The sequence below is a fragment of the Podarcis raffonei genome, chromosome 1, assembly GCF_027172205.1.
Source record: "Podarcis raffonei isolate rPodRaf1 chromosome 1, rPodRaf1.pri, whole genome shotgun sequence".
In the NCBI taxonomy this organism is placed as follows: Eukaryota; Metazoa; Chordata; class Lepidosauria; order Squamata; family Lacertidae; genus Podarcis; species Podarcis raffonei.
Window position 1 is genome coordinate 13,910,986 of NC_070602.1, and position 13,360 is coordinate 13,924,345.

General features: G+C 45.7%; 1 protein-coding gene across 4 annotated transcripts in view; it reads right to left on the bottom strand.

Annotated features, from left to right (window-relative positions):
- The window catches only part of KIF26A (kinesin family member 26A), a 156,859-nt gene that overhangs the window by 13,133 nt on the left and 130,366 nt on the right, over positions 1 to 13,360 (bottom strand). For all 4 annotated transcript variants that reach the window (XM_053361939.1, XM_053362025.1, XM_053362184.1 and 1 more), the window contains exons 6-9: positions 5,551 to 5,760; positions 3,137 to 3,230; positions 955 to 1,217; positions 502 to 685 (exon numbers count right to left, since the gene is read on the bottom strand). In XM_053361939.1, the coding sequence (XP_053217914.1) occupies positions 502 to 685; positions 955 to 1,217; positions 3,137 to 3,230; positions 5,551 to 5,760 (751 nt within the window). The remainder of the gene's footprint in view (positions 1 to 501; positions 686 to 954; positions 1,218 to 3,136; positions 3,231 to 5,550; positions 5,761 to 13,360) is intronic.

Below are 13,360 nucleotides of genomic sequence, written 5' to 3' on the forward strand. Positions count from 1 at the left end.
AACAGCAACACCACTTACACAACGCTCACTAATCCAACCCTGGCTGGAATGGCAGAGAATCATCTAGTCCAACCCTCTGCAATGCAGGAATCTCAGCTGAAGCATCCATGACAGATGGCCATCCGTCATGGAATTAAATGGTGATGGGTGGATGGATGTAAAGCTTCAGTGAACAGGCAGAATTAGCTGACCAATGCACCAAATTCTAGGGGCAGTCGGTATCTAAGTCACGGCTCCCGAAGAACTCAGCTTACTTTCATACAGCATGAACCGACTTGAAAAGGTGCAAGGATATGTCAAAGGGACGAGCTTGTTGAAAGAAAGGGATAGAACTTCCTTCAAAATCCCATTGGCCAAGCAGATAGGACTGTCTGCAAAGGCGTACAACTGCCCTAACCCAGTAAAATGAATTCTTGACTAATATTAACCCGGTTCCACATGGATTCACTCTTCTAAAATAAGCGAAGGCAGTACGAATTAAATGTGAGCAGATCAACGTACTTCCGCCTTTTCCGCCTTTCTCCATGCGATACTGATAGATGTGGAGGGTGAACAGCATGTGTGAATTCCTCCGATCCTCTTCGTTGCACTCGGGTTTGCTCGTACTCCTGGCTGCCAGGGCTGCGTCGAGGAAGAAAGCAGCCTTCTCTGCTGTTGGGGCCCTTAACTCGCTTTGATTTTGAAGCTGGAATATAAACAAGAAAACGACTAATTAAGACGGGGTAACTGATCCCCCCCCCTCTGAACAGACCAAAGCCTCAAGGGTGCTAACGGAAGTAAATATGTACACTCTGGGATTAGGGATTAAAAATGGGAAAAAAGCAATTAAAAAGTATCGTCTTTAAAATTGGTGAGAATTGTTGTCAGATGAAAGGAATTCTTAAAAACATTTATATAAATAAACCAGGGAACAAGGGTAAACCAGAATTTCAAAACTGCCCTGAGAACACATACCTGAGTTCCGCATATCGGATCCTCGCGCAGATAGACCCCTGGGGACTGTCCATCCTGCAGGCTGCCTGTGGCTACTTCAGCTAACAAATCCTGAAGGTTTTCATCTTTCCCACTGATCTCCACAGCAGACACTCGAATGGAGAAACGAGTGCCGGTCTTCTCCTTCCGCTCGTTGATTAGTTTGAAGAGCCATGAGATGGCACAGGGAACAATGCCGAGACTTTGGGTGGAGTTATCCTTTCCAATCATTGTGTAGGATTTGCCTGGAAGGGAAAGCGGAAATTTTATAATCATCAAGCACATAGCAGTAGCCCCCGTGCTGTCTTGCTCCGGAAGGCAACGGGTGTGTGCATCAGCACTGTTCTTCTTACTGAAGAGAAAGAAGTAGGGGAGGGATGTTCTCCATTTTGCCTCTCTTTGTCCCTGTAGGTTCCTGTGTTGCGCTTCCTGTGTGGCTCATGGCGTAGAGAACCTTAGTCCCAGGGGCCAAATGCCAGGCCTCTCTGTTCACCCATCAAGACTCTACCCAGGCCACACACCTCACTAGCCTTCCTCTGTACCCAGAGAGGACGGACAGAGATAACAACAGCAACAACAACAATATATTATTTATACCCTGCCCATCTGGCTGGGTTTCCCCAGCCACTCTGGGTGCCTCCCAACAGAATATTAAAAACACGATAAAACATCAAACATCAAAAACTTCCCTAAACAGGGCTGCCTTCAGATGTCTTCTAAAAGTCAGTAAGTTGTTTATTTCCTTGACATCTGATGGGAGGGCGTTCCACAGGGCAGACACTACTACCGAGAAGGCCCTCTGTCTGGTTCCCTGTAACCTCACTTCTCGCAGTGAGGGAACCGCCAGAAGAGTCTCAGAGCTCGACATGCATTCATGTGTCTGTGTGAAGAAACTTACGGCTGACTGAAATGTCACCAACTATACAAAAGTTAGGACTCCCCTCATTTGTTTTACCTGCTTTTACCTCAGGCCCTGCTGACCCCTGGTATGCAGCCCCTGGAAGTCCGCCCTCAAGGGAAAGATGGCTGCCTGCCTTTAACACAGCTGCCCGCCCCGTCAATTACTGTGCTTATGGGGCAGAGAAGAGGCGACATCACTCAAGATGCCTCAAGGAACACTGTGAGGTGAAATGGCTTTCCCCTCATTGAACCTGGAAGTGGAGGCTAAGAGTCTGAAGTATTTCTCCGCTTTGTGGTGATTGAGGGTTGACCATGAAGTCCACAACCCATAACTATATCGCCCATGCAGCTCTCTGCAGCTGAGGGATTGGCAGTCGGCCGTAAGAAGAAACCATCTGTCTTTCAGGAATGAGAAAAAAATACCCCTGTTTGAACATGCCCTTATATCAGGGTGGTCCAACCTTTTTTGGTTGTCTTTGGCAACATTAGAGGCCCCTGCGCGCCCTGACAGGGTCCAAGAGTGCTCCCCTTTCCTTCCCAAAGGCTAGTTGGTGCTTTGCCCGTTTTGAGAAGGACGTGCAAGGGCTCTAGGACTCTGCCAGAGCCTTGCACCTCCTTCCTAAAGCTGGGCGCCTAGCTTAGCCAGCTTTGGGCAGGGGGTGTCAAATTTTGGCCTCACTTCCCTCCAACCTCACATGTGCATGACAAGAGAGTGTGCGGTCCACTGGTTCCATGTTAAAGTACTCTTGTGGCCCACTTGGTATAAAAGGTTGGGCCGCTCTACCTTGGATTATAGATAACTCCAAACACAGAGACAATGGGAGAGAACAGATGTAAAAAGTACCTTTCGCGTATGTCATTATTAATCCTTAGGTATTAAACTCAATTAATTTCTCCCAGTCTTGGCTAACTTTCCCCTCCCCTCCCCCAAGCCAATTAGTTTGTTGAAGCCTTATGGATCTTTTGATTTTTGTCATACCTTTCCCTACCAAAAAAAAAAAAAAAGAGCTGTTCCTGAAGCAACGAGGGTGTATGTTTGCGTGTGTGTGGCTGAATTTTCCCTCTGCCCCCCCCCATGGATTGAAAGAAAAAGTGGGGGGAACCTTAAGGTCCCAATGCAAAAATAAAGCGGGAGAAGTTCGCAAAGCTAATTAAAAAGAAATTCTAATCTATTCATATACTCCAGGTTTATTGTTCCAAGGGCTGACAGCATGTAATTACCAGACTGACATAGTAATTAACTGTAATGAATTTGGGAGCTCACCAAGCTTGACATGGCCAAAGCAAAAGATGCAGCCATCTGCACCGTTCACGACAGACTGGATTACTTCTGCGACTGTTCCGGAACAAACCTCAGCCTAGAAGGGAAGTTGGAAACCCGTCACGGAGCACGTAATCGGCATGTGCTTTCCCATGCCTTCGACATGAGAGAAAAAACCCAAACACAATGTTGTTGCGCATTTCATGGCATTAGTCGTATTATTTTAGTGTCTACATCTCATTTTCGCCCCCTCTAATAAAAGCTACTATCTAAGCCCACAATAGTTTCGTATCCCATTATCCCAGCTCCCATGGAGTATCAATTTTATGACCTCGGTAACAAAGGAGATGCTCTCCATCGAAGCGTAGGGCTAATATAATATCTCATCCATGCATTCTCAGTAATAAGCAGTGGCTTCACTGCTAAGGAGCTCCACCAGACATTGGCTTAGGGAAGGTGGGGGGACGAGCGGACGGATTCCGGAGCTTCAAATTAAAATTTTGAAAGTTCTCTTGTTTTATCTTTTGGGTCTTGTCTACAGGGGAAGGTGTTTGTGTCAGGTCCCCACACCCCCAAAAAATATTCTTATTATTGGTCCATATCCAACACAACACAGCCTCCTCTTCTTTCCCCTCCAGCCCCACAACCATGCACCTTCAAGTAAGTTTTGGAGGGTTAGGGCCCCCTCCAGAGCAGATTTTTTGGGGGTGCAGACAGAACAGGGAATGAAAACCCCAATATGTTGCGTGTGTGAAGCACTAGTTGCCACCTGCTATTATTTGAACTTAGTTGGTTGCTAGACAGAAAAGTTTCCAAGCAACTTAGGAAACTTGTGAGCAATATGGGAAGGGAGTGTGCTATCCCCCCCCCCCCATGGCAGAAATGCACACCTCACCAGTTCAAACAAGACAGGGGCACAGGGGAAAGAAGTGCAAGTCAACTCACACTTGCTCTCTTACTGCATTCTAGTTTTCACTTTATAGCACATTTTGCATTACTTCCAGCCTTCCAGAGAAGTTTGGGTTGCCTTGCATTTCCAATCCATTTGCGTGTCAGGATATCAAATAACATGGTAGAACTAGATGCTCTACTTTGATGTCTGTCAAACACTAAAGCTTGCCAAATGCTTAACATTTTGAAAAAGTGAGGTTTTGACAGAGCTTTGAAACTGACAGAAATCAGAAGTCTACAGTGTAATCTTTTTGCACCGTTCAAATCCCAAATTCAAAAAATCAATTCAAGCTTATACGTGCTTCTTTTCTGGTCTCCACGGCTATGAAAGAGAGACGTCGGCATACATGGAACCTGCAGAGGGAGATTTGGGGAGGAGGGAGGCCCATTACCCCCAGTCTCAACCTACTTCTGTCAGACACCCACACATTTCCTTAGTCCAGGCACCCCCAAACTCGGCCCTCCAGATGTTTTGGGACTACAATTCCCATCATCCCTGACCACTGATCCTGTTAGCTAGGGATGATGGGAGCTGTAGTCCCAAAACATCTGGAGGGCTGAGTTTGGGGGTGCCTGTCTTAGTCCAATTCCTCTTTCTTCTTCTTCTTCTGCTTAATCAAGTGGGTGACACTGCCAAGTTACTTGGGGCCAAGGGTTCATGCACCACCTCCTCCCTCCCCTTGCATGTGCACCCTGATGCTCAGCCTAACTTCCTGGTTTGAGCAAATCACAGTTTGCCATGCATCTATGTTGGGGAAACTGTGGTTTGCACAAATAATACCGTGAAAATAACCGTGAGAGATGAAGGTTTCAAATTGTTGTGGGAAACCAATGTGAGTACAACAGGCTTTCAGTTACCCCTGCAACTTATGGAGGACAATAGGAACAGTGATGGAGTGATGGGTTAGAATACCAGCATATTGATTTGGAGCTATGTGTTGTTAAAGAGTTTGAAGTTTGGAAACCGTGATCTTCATGGTTAGGAATTCACATGCTCCACACCCTTAAAACACAGCATAAAAACCACTGCTCTGTTGTGTCCTTCTCAGCTAAACACCTGAAGATGTGATAGATGTGGAATACCTCCTAAAATATCTATAAATGGTCTCCCGAACCTGAGGCTTAGAGAGGCATGTGATTGTGAACTGTGCCACTGCAATTCACAGGTTGTGTGTGTGTGTGTGTGTGTGTGTTGCTTTAAATAACACAAGGAAGTACAGCAGGGAAGTATTCATAGAGCAGAATTATCTCCACAGATATTGCTTCTTAATTTCACATCTGGGCTAAATTAAAACAGCGTGAGACCTTGCGAACTGACTATTAATTAGCATGCCTTCCCAGTAATTAAACCAACTAATTCAAAGGGGGGGAAATTCATCCTAAAAGCTGCGAAGAATTCTCCTGCTGAAATTAAAATGCCACGGCAGCGACCCAAATTATCAGCATTATATCCTCAGTTCTGGTACCTGGGAAGCATCCTGGGGGAATACAGCATCAAAGGCAAACATCTTTGGGACGGCTACTGCTCCTCTTCGGTGGCCAGCATTGGAAAGGCTGCTTGTAGATGGGTCATAAAGTGTGATCTGCTTTTTCCGCGGGTCCACCTTCAAAAACGACATGGATTCCGATGTGTCATGTGTTCCTTGCGACGGGCAAATTCTCACCATCACTTTTACCTGCAAGTCGTCAAAAATGCATGGGTTTAACTCTTTTTAACTCCAAACAAAAACTGAGCTCAGACTTAAGATCATGGCCACTGGGCCCATCACCTCCTGGCAAATAGAAGGGGAAGAAATGGAGGCAGTGAGAGATTTTAATTTCTTGGGCTCCGTGATCACTGCAGATGGTGACAGCAGTCATGAAATTAAAAGACGCCTGCTTCTTGGGAGAAAAGCAATGACAAACCTAGACAGCATCTTAAAAAGCAGAGACATCACCTTGCCAACAAAGGTCCGTATAGTTAAAGCTATGGTTTTCCCAGTAGTGATGTATGGAAGTGAGAGCTGATCGCCAAAGAATTGATGCTTTTGAATTATGGTGCTGGAGGAGACTCTTGAGAGTCCCATGGACTGCAAGAAGATCAAATCTATCCATTCTGAAGGAAATCAGCCCTGAGTGCTCACTGGAAGGACAGATCCTGAAGCTGAGACTCCAATACTTTGGCCACCTCGTGAGAAGAGAAGACTCCCTGGAAAAGACCCTGATGTTGGGAAAGATTGAGGGCACAAGGAGAAGGGGATGACAGAGGACAGGATGGTTGGACAGTGTTCTCGAAGCTACCAGCATGAGTTTGACCAAACTGCAGGAGGCAGTGGAAGACAGAAGTGCCTGGTGTGCTCTGGTCCACGGGGTTACGAAGAGTCAGACACGACTAAACAACAACAACAATTTCACCACCCACATAGGAAACGGTCTTATAGTGAAGGTAGACTGTTGGTCAGCATTTGAAATTCACTGGGTGCCAGATGCATTTTGCACCTGGCTACTGACCACTTGCGACCAAGTGTAGATGCCAGGGCACCAGAATGGCGCCTGACATCTCCACCATCTGGAGGTGCATGCCTGGCGATCCTTGGATCTGGACTGTTTTCACACACTAACAACACATCCAGTAGAATTCTATCTGTTGTATTTTATCTACACAACCGGAATGAATTTCAGGAACCCAAAAGTAGTATTGAAAAATATGGCTTTCAAGCCATCTGCCCCACAATGACAACTAGGCATTCAGTTTTGGTGACTGCAACCCTGGTTTAAGGAGCCATTTGGCACCTAGATTATACAGTATATCTTAAGTTTCTAACGCTGCTTGGTCCACCCAGCATAGCTCTATGCCACTTGGAATTGGCTTTTTGACAGGGTTCTTTTCCAGCTCTGGCTAGAGATTCCGGATATTGAACCTGGGACCTTCTGGATGCAAAGCATGTGCTCTACCACAGAGTTATCTTCTGCTATGGCCTGTGGGCTAGCACAAGAAACACTGTTCTGTTCTATTCATTGGGCTATGGCCCTTCCCCTAAGTAACAGAATGGAGGAAGGTTTGCATATTTATCATCTGAAGACTGTGACAAGTGTTGGCTTGCAAGAATGAATGGGGCAACAGGGAAATAACCTTGTATGTAGAGCACTGACATCATTTCAAATGCCGTGCTTTTCCATGGAGCCTTCACACACTCAGCTGCCAATCATTTAAAAGCACATGGTTGTCAAGCAGGGAGAAATAAAGTTGTGCAAATGCAAGTGTGAACTAGCCTACAGTCTTGGTAGTACCTGAGATAGCCGTTACCCCTCCAACTCATCTCTAGGGCTGGGCAGTAACAGGTTTTCAACATTGCGATATATCACCAGCTAAACATTGCGATATACGATGTCTGAAATAATAATGGAGCTATGCAGAGACATTGGCTGGCTTTATGGTTTTCCCCACATTGTGATTTTTGCATCACACACACACACACAGTTCTTGATACACTGCCAGGTCAAAAATTATGAAACTGATATCACAATATGGACTTCAAACCCGTTTTGGACAATATAGTGATATATCGCCCAGCCCTGCTCATCTCCTCTGCAGTTGCCCTGATACAACAGCTTCCTTGGGTAAGCAGGAACTCCAAAGCACCCATACATTCTAGCTTCCCCCTTCCCCTCTATTCTAAAAGGAGCACCAGTTCAAAGCGCTATGCTGTGCCCAGATATAACTGCTTATTTTATCCATCTCAAGAAATATTCCTTGGCACGCAGCACTGTACATCTTTTTTCCAAATAACGAAGAGGTTAAATATCTACTAAGGCCTCCTTGGCTAGGAAAAAAAAAATGTTGCTCTCAGGAACGCAACATCACTCAAACACGTTAGCTCTGCAAAGTGGTCCTCTTATTCTTCTGCTGTTTGGCTTTCTTTCCCTTCTCCGCCTCCCCCAGCGCCTAGGCTGATATGAATATGAAAAGACAGTCCTAGAAAATAAGCGAACCTTAAAATAAAAGAAGCAGTTGCTTCAAAGGGGGGGGGAGTGTATTGTAGGTGACACATTCAAGGCTGCGTGAAGCTCCAAGCAGTGCATGCATGCTAGAGAGCTTCCTCCGACCTTGACATATCGCCAAGAGGGCAGGAAAACGCTCCTCTCTGTGCAAAAATACACAAAAAAGAGGACACCACTTCAAAAACGCACCGAATTAGAAGGAAACTGCAAGCACACGTCATAGAAGAAGAAGAAGAGTTTGGATTTGACATCCCACTTTATAACTATCCTAAGGAGTCTCCAAGCGGCTAACATTCTCCTTTCCCTCCCACTGTGAGGTGAGTGAGGCTGAGAGACTTCAGAGAAGTGTGACTAGCCCAAGGTCACCCAGCAGCTGCATGTGGAGGAGCAGGGAAGCGAACCCGGTTCACCAGATTATGAGTCCACCGCTCTTAACCACTACACCATGCTGGCTCCCTGAGGCTGATGGCAGGGCCCTCCCAGAGATGGAGAAGATACCCAGCAGCTGCATGTGGAGGAGCGGGGAAGCGAACCCGGTTCACCAGATTACGAGTCCACTGCCCTTAACCACTACACCACGCTGGCTCTCCAAATACACCGGTAAACTGTGTTTATCTGCACCGAGTTTTACACTCAGTGTGGGATTGTGGCTAAGGTAATCACATTTCCATCCTGACCTTAAGAAGAATGTTACCTTCAACAGCAGCAATTTGCTGTAGTGTCTTAAAAACAATCACTTGGCTATACGAAAAGGCTGACCCTTTTCACACCCAGAGCCTAAAATATGTCTTCCCATAACGGCTCCTATACTCTTAAGTTAGGCCTGTAAACAGAAACAGAAATTATAATCATAATCTTAATAAATTCCAAGCGAATAAGAGGGGAAAAACCAGGCCAACATATTCCTTAGGAGTTTGTTGTTGTTTAGTTGTTTAGTCGTGTCCAACTCTTCATGACCCCATGGACCAGAGCACGCCAGGCACTCCTGTCTTCCACTGCCTCCCGCAGTTTGGTCAAACTCATGTTTGTAGCTTCGAGAACACCGTCCAACCATCTCGTCCTCTGTCGTCCCCTTCTCCTTGTGCCCATAATTCAAAAGCATCAATTCTTCGGCGATCAGCCTTCTTTATGGTCCAGTTCTCACTTTCATACATTGCTACTGGGAAAACCATAGCTTTGACTATACGGACCTTTGTCCTGAGGAGTTATTTGAGCTAATACCTGCCAGAACCCAGCACTGGGAAGGTGTCTCCTATCTAGAATTAAGAGTTGGCTCTTGGAAGGATTGTTTTTCACTTCCTACGTATCCTTTTTAAAGAAGTAAGCCAGCCCATAGTTCCCACTCAGCTGTCTTGTGTGTGAATGCAATAAGGAAATTAACTCTTCTCTCTGTAAGCTTTATGGGGTGGACAAGGACGTACAACATAAATAAAAACGTGTACGATTCAAACTTCTCCAATCAAGTAATGTGTACAAAAATGCACATATTAGAGTGCACATATGTGCATAATTTTAGGGGAAATGACATACAAAAATATCTGCCACTGGGGGAAACGGCTTGGTGCATATTTCTCAAAGCTCCACTTAATACTGAAACCAAAAACCTGTTTATTAGTTATGTTGAAGAATTTTCATGAGGATTTTTAAAAAAGAAAAAAGAACCCTCAACAGATTGCAGCAGAATTGTGGAGAACTGAATTTTAGGGAAAACGAGAAACTGAGAGAACCAAAACCGATGAATTTGTCCAGCCTTAGCCCCAAGCAGCAAAATGTTTGGGGGCCAGCCCCGATAGCCCAGAGGTGACAAATTGCTGTTCTTCCCCCAATTCCTATCCGCTCTCTATTGTGTCTCTCAGACAAAGCAACATGGAAGAAGCCAGACAACTACGAATGGCAGCAGAATCCATGGTTTTGTGGGTGTAAGGCACTGTCTCTATTTTCCTGGGGTTGCCTCTAGCTCTCTGCAGGGAGATGTGAGGCCGTGAGAAGGGGTGGAGGAAAGCAGGTGAGGAGGAGATCAAAAGGACATCTCAAGGGGAAAACTTCTTTTTTTTTAAGAGACTTACAGGCCCATAACCATGGGGGCGATTAAAGTGTTTCAATCACAATTCATCGCCCTAGGGATAAAGGTGATTCCCCTAGAGGCCACAACCTGCCCAGTCAACAAGAACAAGAGGAAAAGCCCAGACTTGAACGCCTGAGGACATCACCACCCGCATCCAGGGGAGCTGAGAAAAAGCTATACACTTGCAAAGTCAGCGGCAGAAAGCTAGCAATTTCGAGGAGTAAAAACAGGATGCGTCATCATCATCCTGACACCGAGCCCCTAATTTTCATAATTCATTGTGCCTTGCCCTTCCCCTCTCCTCTCACAAGTATGCAATCTCAGTTATGCACACTGATGACTGAACAAATTTAAGGGGATGAAAACACCTGCCATGTATTCAAATGCTTTTATTCCCTTAATTAAGCGTTTTTTAAAAACTTATTTTTTCTCTCCTGTGCAACAAGAACAAGTGACCTCATCTGAGAGCGAGAGAATTGAGGACTTCGCACAAAAACACTGAAAATGAGTTTGAATTGGCTTCTGGTGTACACATGTGCAAAGAATTCAAAAGTTACTTTCCAAAATGATGAAACAAGAGGCAGAGATGGCCACCAACTTTGGCGGCTTTGAAAGGGTTTTCTTTCTCCTAGATGGAACTACCTTCCCAGGTGGATGAGCCCCATGTGAATAGAACAAATTCATAGAGGATAAGGCTACTTAGCCACACACTCTTTTTGAAGAGCTAGGGCAAGGGTAACCAATGTTATGACCTCCAGAAGATGTTGGACCACAACTCCCATCATCCTGACCACAAGCCTTTCTGGCTGCGGCTGATGGGAAGTACAGTCCAACGACATCTGAAGAACACCATGTTGGAGACCCAAGGGCTGGAGAACTGCAAAATGATTTCATTCGCACCATCGCGGTCACAGAAAGATATTGAAGATGTCTGCCGAAATTTGTTCAGAGCATGCATTTGTATACCATATATATCTATATTCTCCATCTGTGCATTTGACAAACATTAAAATCTGAAGAGAAACATATGGTGACCTTTTCTGTCACACTTGAATATTCCTTGGCTTTCAGTTCCCTTCTTTCTGCCTTTTTAAAAAAGGACCTAAATCAGATGTGCCTTTTGGCTTAACCCATCAGTCCTCATCCCTAGCAAAAATGAAGTCTACATGACTGTACATAACTGCAGTTAAAGCTCTGTTGTACTGTTTGACAAGAGCTGAACGCAAGCTAGTGGAGAACCAGTCTGGTTTGCTAGTTTTCTGTTTAGACTTCTGTGTTGCTCTTCAATATAAAACTTTCAGGGCAATATACATAAAAACCAACTGAGCTAACTGGTGTTAGCAGCAAGTGAGAAAACTGGGAGAGCCTGTTTGCAAGCTATTTATTGGTCCCTCGCCCTGCAAACTCAAGCCTGAGATACCATCTTTCCTGATACCAAATGTCTTGTAGGCATTTAGGGCAGGTAAGCGCTGTGGGTTAAACCACAGAGCCTAGGACTTGCCAATCAGAAGGACGGTGGTTCGAATCCCCGGGACAGGGTGAGCTCCCGTTGCTTGGTTCCTGCACCTGCCAACCTAGCAGTTCGAAAGCACGTCAAAGTGCAAGTAGATAAATAGGTACCGCTCCGGCAGGAAGGTAAATGGTGTTTCCGTGCACTGCTCTGGTTCGCCAGAAGCGGCTTAGTCATGCTGGCCACATGACCCGGAAGCTATACGCCAGCTTCCTCGGCCAATAAAGCAAGATGAGCGCCATAATCCCAGAGTCGGTCACGACTGGACCTAATGGTCAGGGGTCCCTTTACCTTTACCCTTAAGCCAGAGGTAGCGTCTCTGTGTCACACAAAGTAGTAAGTCACCAAATGACTAAACTGAGATGTCAGGGTAATCAGAAAGAAGGACTTTTAACACTATATATTGTTGACACTATTCTGCTGGTGGGGGACCTCTGTTCCATGGGCCCATTCAGGCCTCCCAATTTGGCCCGCAAGACCATTCTGGCCAGGCCACACCCACCTGACACTCGCCTGACATGTGCCATCAGGTGTGGGGCAGGTAAAGCTACAGCTGTACCCTAAAGCCTTAGGAGTGTGGTCCTGGTTGTTTTCAGCTGTGGCTGGCTGGCATTCAGTGCTGTTTCGCTCTGCTTTCGGCAGATATCAGAGCACCCAAGTGGGATTGATATCCGGCCGAAAGCAGCACAACTTGTATTCGGCGCCAAACTGAAACAGCACCAAACACAAACCACCCTGCAAAGGAATAACTGGGAACACACTCTAAGCCACGTGCTTCCAAGTGCTCCTTTGCAATGCAGCAGGTGTTGGACCCATTCCTGCCATCAGGTGAAAAAAAGACTGCTCACCTATCAATGAGGCTCATGTGGGGATGGCCGCTCTTGAATCGGGCCCTGTTTGGAAAAAGTGGTCCCCGTCCATCAATAGGACTACTTCCTTCTCTTTTGCTACAACAGGGCAAGGGGCAAGATGGCAGACGTGACTTTCAAAGACCTAAATCCACATTGGCCGTGCAATTTCAACTAGCCTGTTTCTTTGGAAGGCTTTCTGCTAAGAACCAAGTTGTAATTTCTGCAAATTACCCTAAAACAAACGCACGCAAGGCAGCCCCACTAAGCATCCTCCTAAGAGCGGATGCTTGTCTTTATTCATGAAGCCGTCTGTATTATGCAAATCACACAACTATCTTGCTAATTAACTGCCTCTGTAATTCATGTGGGTTTTGTACACTGTAGGTTAACATTAAACTGCTGAACTTCCCAGATTTATATATTTGAGCCAGTCTGGGGGAGGGGGAGGGGGGTCAGTAGAATTACTAAGGGAAATCCTATTAAATTCCAAGCCTGTTTGGTTAAAGAGAGAGAGAGAAGAAGAAGAAGGGGGGAAAAGAAGATAATTGCACGTGCTGAAAAGGCTTCAAGGGACAGGGGTTTTCATGTGAATAAATAATTTGGAAAGTTCCTGGAACTGGATGGGCAGGAGGGTCAGGGTGTACCTGGTAACTAACTGTTAACAATGGGTGTTCATTTAAATGTCAATGCAGTGGATGGAAGGAAGATATCCTGGGAATGTCCTTTCCTCTCATTGATCTGGTTGTCAACATATAGCAGGAGTCAGGGGAAAAGAAAGGTTACCAAAGCAAAACATACACATGCACACAAGTTGTAGTCCTCCTGTTCCTGCCACTTTTAAAGGCAAATTAAGTGGATATATGCTGAAG